The sequence below is a fragment of the Pseudopipra pipra genome, chromosome 10, assembly GCF_036250125.1.
Source record: "Pseudopipra pipra isolate bDixPip1 chromosome 10, bDixPip1.hap1, whole genome shotgun sequence".
Taxonomy (NCBI): Eukaryota; Metazoa; Chordata; class Aves; order Passeriformes; family Pipridae; genus Pseudopipra; species Pseudopipra pipra.
Window position 1 is genome coordinate 146,652 of NC_087558.1, and position 14,246 is coordinate 160,897.

At 41.0% G+C, this 14,246-nt stretch overlaps 1 protein-coding gene and 1 long non-coding RNA gene across 3 annotated transcripts; one reads left to right on the forward strand and one right to left on the reverse strand.

Moving 5' to 3' along the window:
- Window positions 1-38: 38 nt before the first annotated feature.
- On the reverse strand, window positions 39-11,742 carry TM4SF1 (transmembrane 4 L six family member 1). Of its 2 annotated transcripts, none has more exons than XM_064665621.1 (5): window positions 10,284-11,742; window positions 2,633-2,722; window positions 2,397-2,545; window positions 1,476-1,653; window positions 39-552 (listed from the first exon to the last, which is right to left on the reverse strand). In XM_064665621.1, exons 1-5 carry the CDS (start codon window positions 10,362-10,364, stop codon window positions 538-540), a joined length of 513 nt encoding a protein of 170 aa, XP_064521691.1. In that variant the 5' UTR covers window positions 10,365-11,742; the 3' UTR covers window positions 39-537. The 2 variants fall into 2 exon arrangements, with proteins under 2 accessions (XP_064521691.1, XP_064521690.1); XM_064665620.1 differs by lacking the exon at window positions 10,284-11,742 and adding an exon at window positions 4,504-7,176.
- Window positions 11,703-13,909, forward strand: LOC135419342 (uncharacterized). The gene is made up of 3 exons (XR_010432950.1): window positions 11,703-11,995; window positions 12,090-12,182; window positions 13,240-13,909. It is a non-coding gene; the product is annotated as an uncharacterized LOC135419342 (long non-coding RNA).
- The last annotated feature ends 337 nt before the right edge of the window (window positions 13,910-14,246 follow it).

A 14,246-nucleotide genomic window follows, 5' to 3' on the forward strand; every position in this document is an offset into this window, starting at 1 on the left:
CAGCATGGGCAGGGAAGGAATCATTGACACCTGATGGGTATTTTTAATACAAATCTTTATTTGTGAAATACAGGGGAAGTTCAGAAAAATCCTGAAAAGGTGAAGTGCATGTATCTACCCAAACCCCAGTATTCATTTATATCCAGGCCAGACTAGATTTGGTTTGGGTTCATTCCAAGATCAGAATGAAAGAGCAACTTTATTGGGAAAGCGAGATAAAGTACAGAGCCGTTGTGTCAGTATAAAGAAAAAAATAAATAAAGCCTCTTTAGTGATGTGTTCAGGCAACTGCCTGTACTAAGATAAAATGAACCAAAGAAATTCAGCATACATTTTGCCTTTAAGTACAGGCAGGTTAGTGACAAACCTGCATATGACTCCAATAACAAAGGCTGGCCCCAAGTCAGTTAAATTGATGGCAACAGCACAGTTTGACAACAATGTGTATTTCAGTATGCATGGAATGTTTAAAAAAAATCCACAGAATGCTCATTACATTATACACACACCCACCGACGTCAATGCATTGTCAGGTTTCTAGCAAACATATGTCTGCAGGGGGAACAAAAAGAAAGAAACATATTAACATATTAATGGAAAGAATGCTAATATTGTGTCCCAAATATAAATGAAAAAATTAACCTGACCAAATTTAGACAACCATAGCATGCCTCTTCTGTACTGCAGTTAGACCATGAAAGACAGGAGGAAGAAGACAGCAATAGCTTTGAAAAAGCCCCAACACTCAACTATATCAATTAAAAATGTGAAACACATTCTTACCTACAATGTGTGATACAAATGATATCTAGTTCATACCTTAAGCCAACACTACCACTATGACACTGATTTTAACAATATGGCCAAACTGTTTAACAAGGCTTTAAAGAAATTTGGAGGAAATTCCCTTTCCTCACTCAAAAAAATCCACCTTCAAAAACCCTTCAGACCTGTCTGCAGATTTTATTAGCTGTAAAATTTAATTCCTTCTCTTATCTTACTTTTACTAAGCAAGGCCAGGATGCTGCAGTTTTCATTACATGCAGCATATTATCAGTAGTTTATGAGCTGCTGTGGGCAAAACACAAGGCTAATGCAATATAGTTAGAACAAGCATCACACTATGCAACCATGGTTTAGGCAAAGACCACAACCACCAAGAGATCAGTGTCTCAGTTATATCACCTATATAGTGCTGATGATCACATGTGCCACTGGGCAGACAAAAGCCTTCCAGCTCCTTGCTCCCATGCAGACTAATGTCACTGTGAGAGCTGAAAAATCAGCTGAATGCACATGGCCAAACACTACATGAAAATGCTAAACACAACTGGGCTATAAAATGTGTTGCACAGGGAACTTGTTGCTTATGAATATCTAAAAAGTAACTGCTGAGTAAGACTCCACAGTAGCATCAGTAATAATACTGTTTCATGTTCATCCGAGAAGCGGGGTTATAACTACCACTGACTTACCTCCTCGTGACTGCACAACCCACACAGTCCTCCAAGAATGCCATTGATTAGCTGTACGAAGCACAGAATGAACTCTATTCCTCCCAAGACAAGGAGGATGGAAAAGAGGGTGACATTCCACTGCACGATGTTTTGAGGTTCTTGACATTCAGACCACTTGTTATACTCAAACAAGTACCTGTACACAGCAATTAAAAGTGTATTAACGTTGTGTCAGAGCGGATGCTTATCATACACTAGAACCAAATTATGCCTAGTCTGTAACTGCACCAGGGATATTCACTCCAAGTGGGAACTGAAAAAGCAGTGTTTATTCCATGCAAAGTTTCACAGAATCACCAAATATGCTGAGTTGGAAGGGACCCACAAGGATCATCAAGTCCAACTCCTGGCCTTGCACAGGACCATCCCTAAGAGTCACACCATGTGCCTGACAGTATCGTCCAAACACTCCTTGAGCTCTGTCAGCCATTGTACCACTTCATGCTAACACAAAGCAACTTCAGAAGCAAGCCTGACAAAGCAGAGTCTTACACAAATCATATGACAAATTTCATAACAACCACTATTCATAGGTTGAAAATCCCTCAAAGTCATAAAACTTCATACTTTGTTAGAGATGTTCAGGGACATGAACAGTATATGATATAAAGATTTAATTATATATATATAATATATACATAGAGTATATAGTATATATATTATATACTATATATATAATTATTTTTTTTTCTATTGATTTGGTTTCCTATTATAGCAGTGTGGGTAACTGATGCCATTTGTTTAGCTCTTAGTGAGCGAGAAGCATAAAATTATGAATGAATTTTGATATATGGTTACTGGTTATTGCTGAAAGGTACTGGAATAAAGCCCATGTGTATGTGGGGTAAGATATAACATCCTCAAGAACAGACAACTTACCCTCCAGAGGAATCAGTGAAAGGATAGATCCAGTTTCTCTGTAGGTGGGTAAAACAATATGGTCCTTGAGACAAGCCCAGTGCTGAAATGATTATACAGTATCCAGAGCCAAGGATCCCAACAAAGGCTGCCAGAACCGAGGACAGCATCTGCACAGCAGACAAACATGAACTTTCAGCACAGCCATCATCTTGTGTTTGGGACTAGCTGGGACTGGGGTGTACAGGCTCACTTACCACACAGCTCTTCCCACAGCCCCCATGGCCATAGCAGCCACAGCAGTCCCCGTTGTGCAGCCCAATGAACACTGCAGCTGGAATGAGTACCTGGGTATGGAGCAAACACAGCATTCGTTCTGGTTGCACAGAGAGGGCAGATAAAACAGTCTCACACTGCATTCATTTATGTTACTTCTTGATGGTCAGCCCGTACAGGTGATTCAGCTTTACTCCTATTTAACACAGTAGTCGTCTTGCCAGGATACCCCAGGACAGGTGTATTTCTACTGCCACTTTGTTTATACACAGCACTTAAGTGCAGAAAGAGCCTGTTGATGTATTGGTCCATTTGAAGTATTTCAGCTTTGAAAGCTTTTGCTCACATTTAAGGCTGTATCCTGCAAACAAAATGCTTTGCAAAAGAAGGCATTCACTTTCTGCTAAATGAGCCTACAAGATGTCTCAATTATTTATCTAAAAAACAGCTACTGCCAATATACTAGTTACTTAAGAGCAGTCATCACTGCTTGTGTGACAAACCAGTCCGACTGGTGTAGAAAGTCTAGCAATATTTTGCCCAATTCAGGCAAACATCTCATTACAGATATCTACCTTTCTCCAAGTTTTCACAACCAGTTTCCAGTGACAGAAATGCAAAGTAACATAGCAGAAGCTATCTGTAAGAAACATAAATTATCCATACTCCAGAGCTTTTAGCATAAAATTAAGAAGGAGCAGAGCTGATTAAAAAGAGGATCCTCCCACCAGCACAAACAGCACTTTAATAGAGTCCACTTATAAAGAATCTACACCCAGGAGTACTCTGGAAAATCATACAGAAAGAGTAAAGAGTTACCTGCAAACTGGATAGACTTATTTAACAAGAAACTAAAATAAGAACTATCCAGTTGAACAGACACATACTTGTCAGCCCTTACTCAAACCTACTGCTGAGCCCCAGTGCTGCAGGTCCAGAAGAAGTTGTACAAGTGTGTTGCAGGAGCAGTTCCATTGATTTCACTTGTATTATTCTCTGTGTGAAGCCCAGTCTTTGCAAATCTCAGTCTAGGTTCCAGTGGGGCTGTAACACACTGTAAACTCCTCTCACTACATAGAGCACAATTGTTTCCAACCTGTGATTTGCAGATGCCTTAAGATCACAGAATCACAGAATGTTAAGGGTTGAAAAGGACTTGTAGCCTCTTTCTGAGGCCTTTTAAAAGCAGATGAAAAAGGAAGCCTGGAGTCAGGGGAGTTAAACATGCTACAATGTGGTCCACAAAACTGAAAAGGTAGAAAACAATAGCTTCACATTAACAATATCATATAATGAACATACTCGATTCTTCATCCTTTGCTGTTACTCAAATGCAAAGCTTTGACAACTGCTACTTGATTCCTCTGAAAAGAATCATAAAATCAACCAGGTTGGAAAAGACCTCTGAAATCATCAAGTCCAACCCTTAAATCATCAAGTCCAATAAGTAGCTAAGGCAGAGAAATAACTGTCAACCTCTCAGATAACAGAAACTAAGGAATTGTAAGTAAATGATAGTTAGTTAGGGAGATTTAAAAGGACAGTGGTTCAATAACAAAAAAAAAAAAATTAACCCTTTATGCAAACTGTGACCTGCTGAGAGGCTTGGCTTGCATTTAGATTCTGTGACCTAGACCCTATGATTTTTTTAGCTTTAAACTGACATAATCTTGCAGATAAGATAACCAACAGTAATTAATAACACCTCTAGGATAATATAGCTAATTTTTTTTATACAACTACAGAGTTTCCTGCTGATGAGATATGAATAATTTAATGCAATTGGTAAAAGAAGAGCCATACCAAATAGCTCCAAAATAAACTTGCAAAAAGCCACCAGGTCATTACTTACCAGAAAGCCTCCACCTAGAATGCCATGAAGGCACTCTACGTATTTGCCAAGGTGATGCTCTGAAGCAAATCTTGTTTCGCCATTGGGAAAATAAAGTAAAATGTTGGCCACGATGCAGAGCAGGGCAAGGATGAGCAACTTATAACCAACACATCTAGCACACCTTCCAAAACACATGTCCTCAGCTTTACAAACTCTCCTTAGGCCGGATCAGACTAGTCAATCTCATACCTGTCCACACCTAAAAGAAGACCAGTGTTTATTCTCACCTCCTTAAATACCAGGGATTACCTTAGCTACCTGGATGACGTTTACAACCCTTCCTAACCACCCTTCCCAATTGCAGAGCGAGGGAGCAGGGACGGCAGAACGCCACCACCCTTTTTAAATGCAGTAATTGTTGATGAACCAAACGCAATCAAGGAAACATTGAATACTAGGTAATTTCACTCTAATATATGATGCTTGAAATGATCACTGGTGAACATGATTAGACGTGAACAACAGGCTTAAACCACAACACAAGTTCTGTTGAGAACTGAAGAAAAAAGGTTTTGTTTTCTTTGTTAGAAGAAGCTTTGAATTTTAGGTTTATAGACTGATTCAGAACAACATGAAGCCAGGGAAAGACTGAGCTGACATCAACAGTACTGAGTCAGAGTTTTGGGTATAAACAGAATAAGGTCTGCAGCAATGAGGAGCATGCAGAGCAATCTCTCACTGTGCTGTCCTTTTGATGGAACAACAGCAAACCTCACCAGGAGGTTAGAAAACAAATAAAATTAACAGGTAGGCTTCTAAGGAGTGTCCTTATTCTTGCCATTATAAGACAAGCTGAATTTAGATTAATAGCCATTTGGTAAGGAGCTTGGTAATAGCTGAACCACTGGTTAAAAATACTACTTTAAAAAAGCAGGATTATAAAAGACAGTCCTTGCACTGAAATATCATGTACAGAAACACACACAAAAGTACCAAGAGAGAAACAGATTGTATCAGGAGTTTCCAGAACTACATGTACCAGTAAGATTAACTCGCATAGTAAAGAGAGATACAAAGGGACCTATAAAAATTAAGATCTAGCCTTTTATCTTTTCCCTCATGCAGATTTTGCTAAAATAGCCCAAAGTTTTCTTCTTCACATATACACAGCTCAACAGAGAGGTGTGAGCTGTCATGCCCACTCTCATCACATGACAAGAGGTAAAATGCACAGGCCCAGACTAGATCCAGGAGGTGCTGCTGCTGCTACTATCATCACAGTACAACATAATTCTCACTGCAAAAACAGAAGTAGACAAACTAAATTTGGGAATGTACAGGATATCAGAGAACTATAGTGAGATTTTTTCAAAAACACTCATTCAGGTTTGGTTTTGGGGTTTTTTTGGGGGGAAGGTGTTTAACAGTTAAATAACACAGCAAACACAAGCCCAAATCAAATCCACGGTATACTTGCAAGAGGTGTGAGCAACACTTAAGCTGAAATAGAGTGTACAAAAAGAAAAGGCGGGGGGAAGGGGTGGGGAGAGAGCAGCCTGGTGCAGCTGTGGGCCTGTGATGTTTGTGATGTAACTTCTCCGGGTATTGTAGCTGCTGACCTTGGAGACTTCCTTCATCATGAGAAATATCCTCCAATTGTAGAAACACAGGCTGGCCATTATTGTGCACCTCACCTCTGATGACTAAAACAAGCATAAACATTAACCTGCAAGTTTCCTCTGCAGAAGGAGATGGCTGCTCAACTGAAAAGTCCTTTTATTGTGTTACACCAAAAAAACCCAAACCACTCCTCTACAAAACACCCCACCCAATACCCTTCCTCCCGCCTCAACAACCACAGCATACAGATGGCCACAGGGACATAGCTTTAAAAACTGTTCTATTTATAACCTACTTAATGGTTTTCTAAACACTTGATTGAATTAAATTTTACATAATCAAGAACTTCCTATATTTAAAATCAATTCTATATTTAAAATAAAGCATATGAGGCATTGCAGGCTGCAGTTAGAACCAACACCCCTCCAACAATACAATAGTAGTTCATATAGATTACAAAAATCTTGAACTTTTTTACTTTGTGGGCCTGTTTGCTTCATAAATCCTAATTTTACTGCTTGGCAAGTTGAGCAGCAGTGGATTTTTGGAATGCATCGTGGACATACTGAGTTTTAAACTACGAAATGTACTCACAGACAAGCAGTAGGTAAACACAGGCTTCTGAACCTGAGAAAGAGCAGGGCCCAAGCGGCAGCCTGTGACATGCTCCAGCACCATCTGAGTTTACACTAGTGTAAACAAAACCAGAATTGGGTTTTGAGTGTTTTATACAAGAACCACAGAGTTTGCACTTGGAGAGGTGAGATAATTGCGTACACCCTCACATTTGCTTCCCCACGGCCCATGGGAAACTCCGCTGTTTCTCTCTCACAGGACAATTTCTGTAGCTCTGATGCCTACCACAGACAAAGAACACGTATTAAAATCCAGTACCCAGTGTTATTAAATCCAGTAGAAGTCTAGACTAAATCCTAAATTTAGATCCTAGGTCCAGCCCTCAGCTCTGGCTTAGAAGTACCTATAACAGTGTGGTACAGGAAGGACAAGATCATCAAAGGGGCAGTGAAGCAATTCTGATAGCACACTAAGGTCCAGCAGGTAGGACCATTGCCAAAGGACAAGACAGTTCACAAACAATTACAGCAACTGGCTTGTGTCCCCAGGTCATCAACTCTGCAGGTTAAAGTCTGTCAGCAGAACAGTGCTGCATAGGGCAGGACACTAAAACTCCATGCATAGAAGTGGCTAAAATTAGATGCCTTGTCCAATTATTGAGGTATCTCATACCAAGGCTATTTTCACATGGAAGGATCCAGTAGCCCCTCTATAAAAAAAAAAACCCACCTCAATAGTCCTTGTTGCTTTGGCTCTTCTGTTGCAGCAGGAAGACAGAAATCTACTTCTTTCACAAAATGGAGATGTTAGAAAGAAACTAGTGTTTCCTGATGCCAAAAAGCAGAAGATCTCAAAAACAGTAGAAGAGCTCTCTACATTTAAGCTCTGAAAAGCTGAATATTCTCCAGCTTTCTGTATCAGGTCCTCAACCAGCCCAACAGAAATAACAGAAATTACTTTCTCCAGCTCAACAGTGGAAACACTTGCTATATTTTTGGACAAGTCCTAAGTTTACCTATTGTAAAGGGGAGCAGTTTATCAAAAAGCCCCTACCCAAACCCCACAGAATTTTATCAAGAAAAAGAAAACTGGGAAGTATCATATTTCTCCTACAAAAGTAAATTACAACCACATCTAGCACCTCCACCCTGAACCAGATTCCCAAAGGGATTTCATCATAATCAACAGAAGAAAGTGAGCTGCAACAGCAAAGTGCCACACAAAAAAAGTTGATACCTGAACTCCATTAATATATTTTAGTGCCAACAGTAATCCTGGAAACACCTACATCCCTCCACTAAAGAGGAAATCAAGCAGGGCGGGAGGAAGGCTGTCTGCAAAATAAGTATCCAGTTGGACAGAGCCCCAGCCCCATGACACCAGACAGCATGCTGTCAGCAACAGGGTCAAGCAAACCAAGCTCAGTTTCCCCGGCTGGACACTGGGCTACTACAGTTGAACCTGCTGTACATTGATGCTGTAAGACTCCTGTGAGCTGAGGATGCCACAGAACCCTCTTTCCTCAGCCCTCTGCCACGTTGTCAGGACAGTCTGGCTGCTGTTCCCTTCATGGAAATTAGATTTCTATAGCTCAGCTATGCCAAGTCCCCAGCACTAAGTTTGTTAATCCTCCCCAACTCAATGATTTGCTGTTGGCTTTTTTCTTTTACTATTTTAGCACCGGAACAGGTTCCCATTCCTTATAACTAGACAAAGGATAAAACATCTGCATCAATGTTTTCCAAGCAAATATAAGCAAGCTCCTGACCTAAAGATGCCAGAAAAATGGATTGAAAAACATAACACGCAACAATGTTCCCAGTAGTTTCTTCTAACACACCAAATGGCCAGTCCTACTGCTTTACACTGCCTTATAGACACCCCTGGGCACAGTTTGCTAAAAGACAGCAGTCAAGAGACACAGCTGAAACAGACACATGACATGTCTTCCAACTGCCTTGAAAACAATGCAGAGAGAAACAAATAAGAAGCCTTGAAGTAAATACAATTTTTTTAAATTATAAAACCTGATCAGATGTGAATCAAGGGGACCTCACTAACACCACTGCCATTTGGACACCCTATGCTACAGCTTCTACAAGAAAGGCTCAATATTAAACTTTTCTTGCAGAACTTCTGGTCCCACCCACCATCAGTAAAAGGTTAATGGAGGGAAATGCTTCTTGTGAAAGCACTGGCAGGGTGTGGTAACTGTCAGGCGTCTGCAGATGAGACACAGTCATAACACCAAGGGCTGCACTGATGCATTTGGAAAGACTGGGCAACACAATGTGTACTGACAGAGGTTATGAATTCTCACTTCTATTCCCTTGTAAGCCATTCTCACCTGTTCTTTTACTGTTTAGTAGGTGGCTGCTCACAGAGGCCAATACTAGCTCAGACAACTGCTGGGAAAATACCGGGAATGTGCTAATTTAAGGGCAGGCTCATGGCCAGCTATGCAGGCAGAGCTTTGGTGACCTTAGAACAGCCCTGACTCCCTTTGACCCGGTCCATTTCTCCATGTCCAAGTGATGCATCGCCCATGTTTCCCAGCCATCATCCACTACAACACTATGCTGTAGCTGTGACTGTCCTCTCCACCTCCCAAATGCACGTTGGTTGCCAAACTCAACCTGGACGGTCATGAGAGGAAAGTGCTCCCCATGAAGTCCTTGGTGCCTGTGGTCTCCTGGCCACAGACAGAAGAAAGTTTCTAGATTACTTTTATTAATTACCTCACAGCTCCTCAGATGAACTAATGAGCTACTTAATGAGTACGAGCAAGCACCTGTTGCCACGAGCACATGAGAGCAGTTGTTCCTTACACGGCTGTAACATGCGTGTGCTTGCTTGCTACCTCTGCCACCACCTTGAGAGAGAAAACTGATCTGAGCCACAGAAATCAGCTTGGAGTGACTGCCCACACTTCTGTGCAACAACACACATTGACACATACAGAGAAGAATTAATTTATTAATAACAATGCTGAGTCAGCAATGATGCAACAAAAGTAGTTTTGACATTTAACCAACCAGTTTGGAGACTCAAAAGCTTACAATCAGGGCAGAGCTACAACTAAATGAGTGTATAGAAATTCCTCCCTCTAAAGAAGAACCCATAAACCTTACTTAAAAATAACTATTACTACCATAGAGTTGCAATGCCATGATCAAATAAACCACTTCAAAAACTGTTTTCTGGTGACATACAAAACCCATGCTGTAGCCTGCATTCATTAATTCTTACAACAGTGTTATGATGATAAAAGTAGGACACAGGACAATCAAATGCTATTTCTATTTCTGCCACAGCCTGTGGGCGAAACCTTGGCCATGCAAAATAGCCAACAAAAGTTTGTTTCCCTTGTACTGTACTATTTACATACAGGTTTGCATTTTCTGTTTCTAGTCTATCCCTAAAAGTGTGACATTCTTGCAAAAATTAAACAAGCATGAGGCTTTACCATCACTGCATCACCATAAGCATCCTCTGCTCTACAGTGTGTTTGCTATAATGGCTGTATGGATTAGAAAATTGGCATTAGCTCAGCATACGATCTCTGCATAGCCCAGCATGATGAATAGAGTCTTCAGACTCACCATGTGCCACTGATGTCTCCCACTCCCTGCAGCAACCTGCACAAACCAGGCATCCAGTAAAAGACAGCCAACTGAGAACATGGAACAAAAAATACCACCATTATGTCTTGGCTTTTGTGGTACTGAAGTCAGACATTAAGCACCTTTCTGTTTCTCATATAGTGATCCTGTGGGTAGTGAGGCTACGATCTAGTAAAAAAAAGATCACCCCTATCATACCACATATTTTAGATCTGTAGGCTTAAAACAAAGGGAAGAAAACAGAAACCCAAGAAATTCATTCCCCGTTTTGTTTCTTTAGCATATGCTTCATGCATTGCTCACACAGTCTTGTCTCTGGAATTAGCCGTTAGTAAGTTCATATCAAATTTTTTAAATGATTCTTGCTGAACAGTCCCACAGCTGCTGCTTGGCTGAGAACAGTCTATGTATTGATTCCATAGCAGAAGGATGGAAAATTGAATGTGTAAACTGAACGTGTCTTTCACCTTTGCATGACTGATACTGCAGCATGCTGCCTGTTCTTGCCTATCTTTCAGTATTGGTAGTAGTTGAATCACAATGAGAAAAGCAAATCAGACATGACCACAAGACTTTTGAAAGATCATTTCCTAAACTTCAGTCCCACCCTTCCATGAACCTTTGCTATCATCATTTCAGTTAGGACTCTGAAGTCCACTTAACAACATATACACAGTGCACTGAATTTTTTCTACCAGCTGGTCCTTAAAATGGCTGTCAATCACAAAGCCAACTATTTCTGTCATGCTCCTCCAAGTGGTCCATCAAGACCTCAAAAATGCTATACAAAGGTAGCATACATATTTAATAGGACAGAATTATTAAAAAACTCAAAACATCATTAAAAATTATTCAAAAAATAACCCCCCAACAATTAAAAACTATGGTTAAATAATAAATCAGACCACCAAAGATGCCTTTTCACTTGAGCAACGTTTAACAGAGAAAAGCAGAAGAAAATACATTTAATGCTGATTATGAGTTAATTAATTCTTAGTCTTTTTTTAAGGTAACATACTGGAACAACACAACTGAGACTATTGTGTGTAAATCTGCAAAACATCTGTTTGCCGTACGGTGCCTGTACTAGATACGGTGCTTTAGTGCGGCTGCTCCTTCACAAGGTCCTTCAAACTCAAAGATGTGGTGCCATTCTAATGAACTGCAATTGGCTCGGAAGGTGGGGAAAGACTAAGTTCCTGAATTAGGAGTTTTCCTTTGTACTATAATTACAGCTAAAAGCAGTCGTGTCACTCGTGCAGCAAAACACGGAAGTTAACGCTGCAGAACTACAGACGGGTTCATTCCAGAGCAGCGTTCCCTCACACAGCCGTCTCCTCTGGGCTCGGGTCCTGCCCGCGGGACTTTCTGCCAGCGCTCAGAAGACGCAGAGTCCCAAGAATTCCACCAGCTCCCTCTAGTGATAATTAGGCTGCGACTAAACAGGTTCTGCTGTGCTCGCTCGTGCGTCGCTGCCTCCCATGACCTCTGGCTCTCAAATCTTCCACAGCAGCTCCTGAAATACCATTTTCAGGTGACAGGCACCTGCCTACGGCAGAAGACGACAACGCTCAGTGACAGCCCCTGGTGGCACAGCAGCAAAGGCACAAGGCACTCTGCAGCGACGGCAACTGAACTAAGGCATCGTGCCCTCCAAGGCAAATCTGAAGGCTTTGGCAGAGCCGGATTTGGTTTGTGTACTGGTTCCAGAAGAGAGCTCTTCCAATAAGAGACTTATAAATGGTAAGGTAAAAAGGGAAGTAAACCAGCTTTCTTTTTTAACAGATCTTCATGGCAGACAAGTAGTCCCGCTCTTGACTCACCATAAGCACAAAGTCAGAGGAAACAAAAGAAAAATACTGGAAGTTTCCACTAAAGGTGAGGACAAAAAAACCAACAACCTGACAAACCAAAACACCACAGCCCTTCCCTAGTGTCTGTGCTGAGTCACAGGGTAGTTTCCTCCCAAAAGGCAGGCACTGTCTGAGGAAACTGCAGCCACGTCAACAGTGGCACTTGCCTGTCAGGCCAAACACCTTGGGGTTTTCTGTGTTAACTCTCCATTAACTCCCAGGATTTCCATCAATTACACTCTGCCCTAAAATGGAGACATAGGCCTTACTAAAGGAGCACTACTTAGGGGCATACAAAGGGCTCAGGGAAAATTAAGATGTGGAACCATTACAATTACAAAGCCATTACAGCATTTTTCACAAGCAGACTTTGTAAGTGGGTTGCTGATTAATCCAGCCTATGATTAACCTGCAATGAATATAAAAAGATTATCACAACAGAAATGAGTTTCCACCCAATTTTCATTACAATTTATTATTATTAATTACTAAACTGTTCTTAACTCAGGAGTTTTCTCACTCGTACCTTACGACTGTCTCCCCCATCCCATCAAGGGGGAAGTGAGCAAGTGGCTGTGTGGGGCTGAGCTGTCAGCTGGGGTTAAACCATGACAAGCTTCTAAACAGTATGTTGCTAAGTAACATACACAACAAGATTCTATTAAAGTTTATCATTAGTAACTTGGTCTTGATAATTCTGGGATTCTGAATGAATAAATGTTGCCAAGGCAGAATTTGGATTTTGTTTTTAATTAGTTAAGATTATAAAACAGTAATCCAAGAAACATAAGACATTTCTACTTTTCTGTCAAAATAAAGTGAAGATCTAGAGCTTAACAAGCTCATTTTGTGAAGAACTCAAAGGTCTTCCTTAACATGGTAAATTATGTTTCCAAAGAGCAAAAAGAAAAGTAATCACCATTGGTTACAGACAAGAGTTCTATACGTAGGGATTACAGGGTACACAGATGTCAGGGCTATGTAACCTTGCACTGCTAATGGAGTCACTTTATCTTAGTGATAAGGGTGTCACAGTAGGTTAGAAGTCATGGGAGACACTTTTGTCTTTCTTTGCCTTAAAGAAAAAAGGCTCAACTATGACCAGACATCCCAAGAATACTTCACCAAGGCTGCATTTGCATAGTTGTGCACGGACACAAGGCTGACCTGCTGAGGCTGGTGAAGAGGTGCAACACCCTCACCTCCTGGACCAGGCCAACACACGTCTGTCAGCCTGGCCTGTCCTGGAATCTCACATGTGCTCTGCAGAACGAGAAAACAGGCAGAAGAGGCTGGAACTCCACTGCTGTTCTCCTGTTGCACAAAGAAGGCTTTGTGTGAAACAAAAATTATTTCCTTTAGTGAGGCAGAGCTTAACAAGAACAGAAAATACGTATTTTTAAAAATCTGAAAATTAACTATCTTGTCCTGTAGGAGTAGTACAGCTTGGACTCTCTGATCCTCTTCTTTAAGAGTCTTCACGCATACCAGAACATGTTTATTGAAAATACTTCCTCACTTGCAGTGTAAGTCCTCAGCCATCTGGAACCAGTCCTGTTCCAAAGCCCATGCACTTGCACTTGAGTAGAGAGCAGGCACTGCCTTGAGGATCCACCACAGTAAATGATCTCAGTTCTAATGGGAAGACATTTTCAGAACCAGATTTCCTACTGCTCTGAAATGCAGAAAATAAAGCTTAGCACCCATAAAAATTCTTTCTCAATTAAAAATAAACCACTATATACCTACAAGATATAACTCACTCCATCTTTTGAACTGTCCTATTGGAACCAGAGGGTATATTCATATAGGTAAGTGACAAAAATAGGATCCTAATCCATACTCAGTTCAGTAAAGCAAAAGGCTGTATTAGGCTAGACGCCTCACACTAGTACAAAACAGGAGGAAATTTAAGGAGTGTAACTCTAAATTTGTAGTATAAACCATGAGGAAGTGGCCTCAAATTGTGCCAAGGAGGTTTAGATGAGATATTAGGAAAAATTTCTTCATCAGAAGGCTTGTCAAGCCCTGGCACAGGCTGCCTGTGGCAGTGGTGGGGTCCCCATCCATGAAGGGATTTAAAAGCAGT

Bases quoted from the DNA above. Each gene is read 5' to 3' on its own strand.
- TM4SF1 (XM_064665620.1), bottom strand. From the start codon at position 4,680: ATGTGTTTTGGAAGGTGTGCTAGATGTGTTGGTTATAAGTTGCTCATC. The intron at 2,723-4,503 runs GTAAGTAATGAC...CTCCATACCCAG, and splicing joins TTCTAGGTGGAGGCTTTCTG to GTACTCATTCCAGCTGCAGT. The intron at 2,546-2,632 runs GTAAGTGAGCCT...TCTGCTGTGCAG, and splicing joins GCTGTGGGAAGAGCTGTGTG to ATGCTGTCCTCGGTTCTGGC.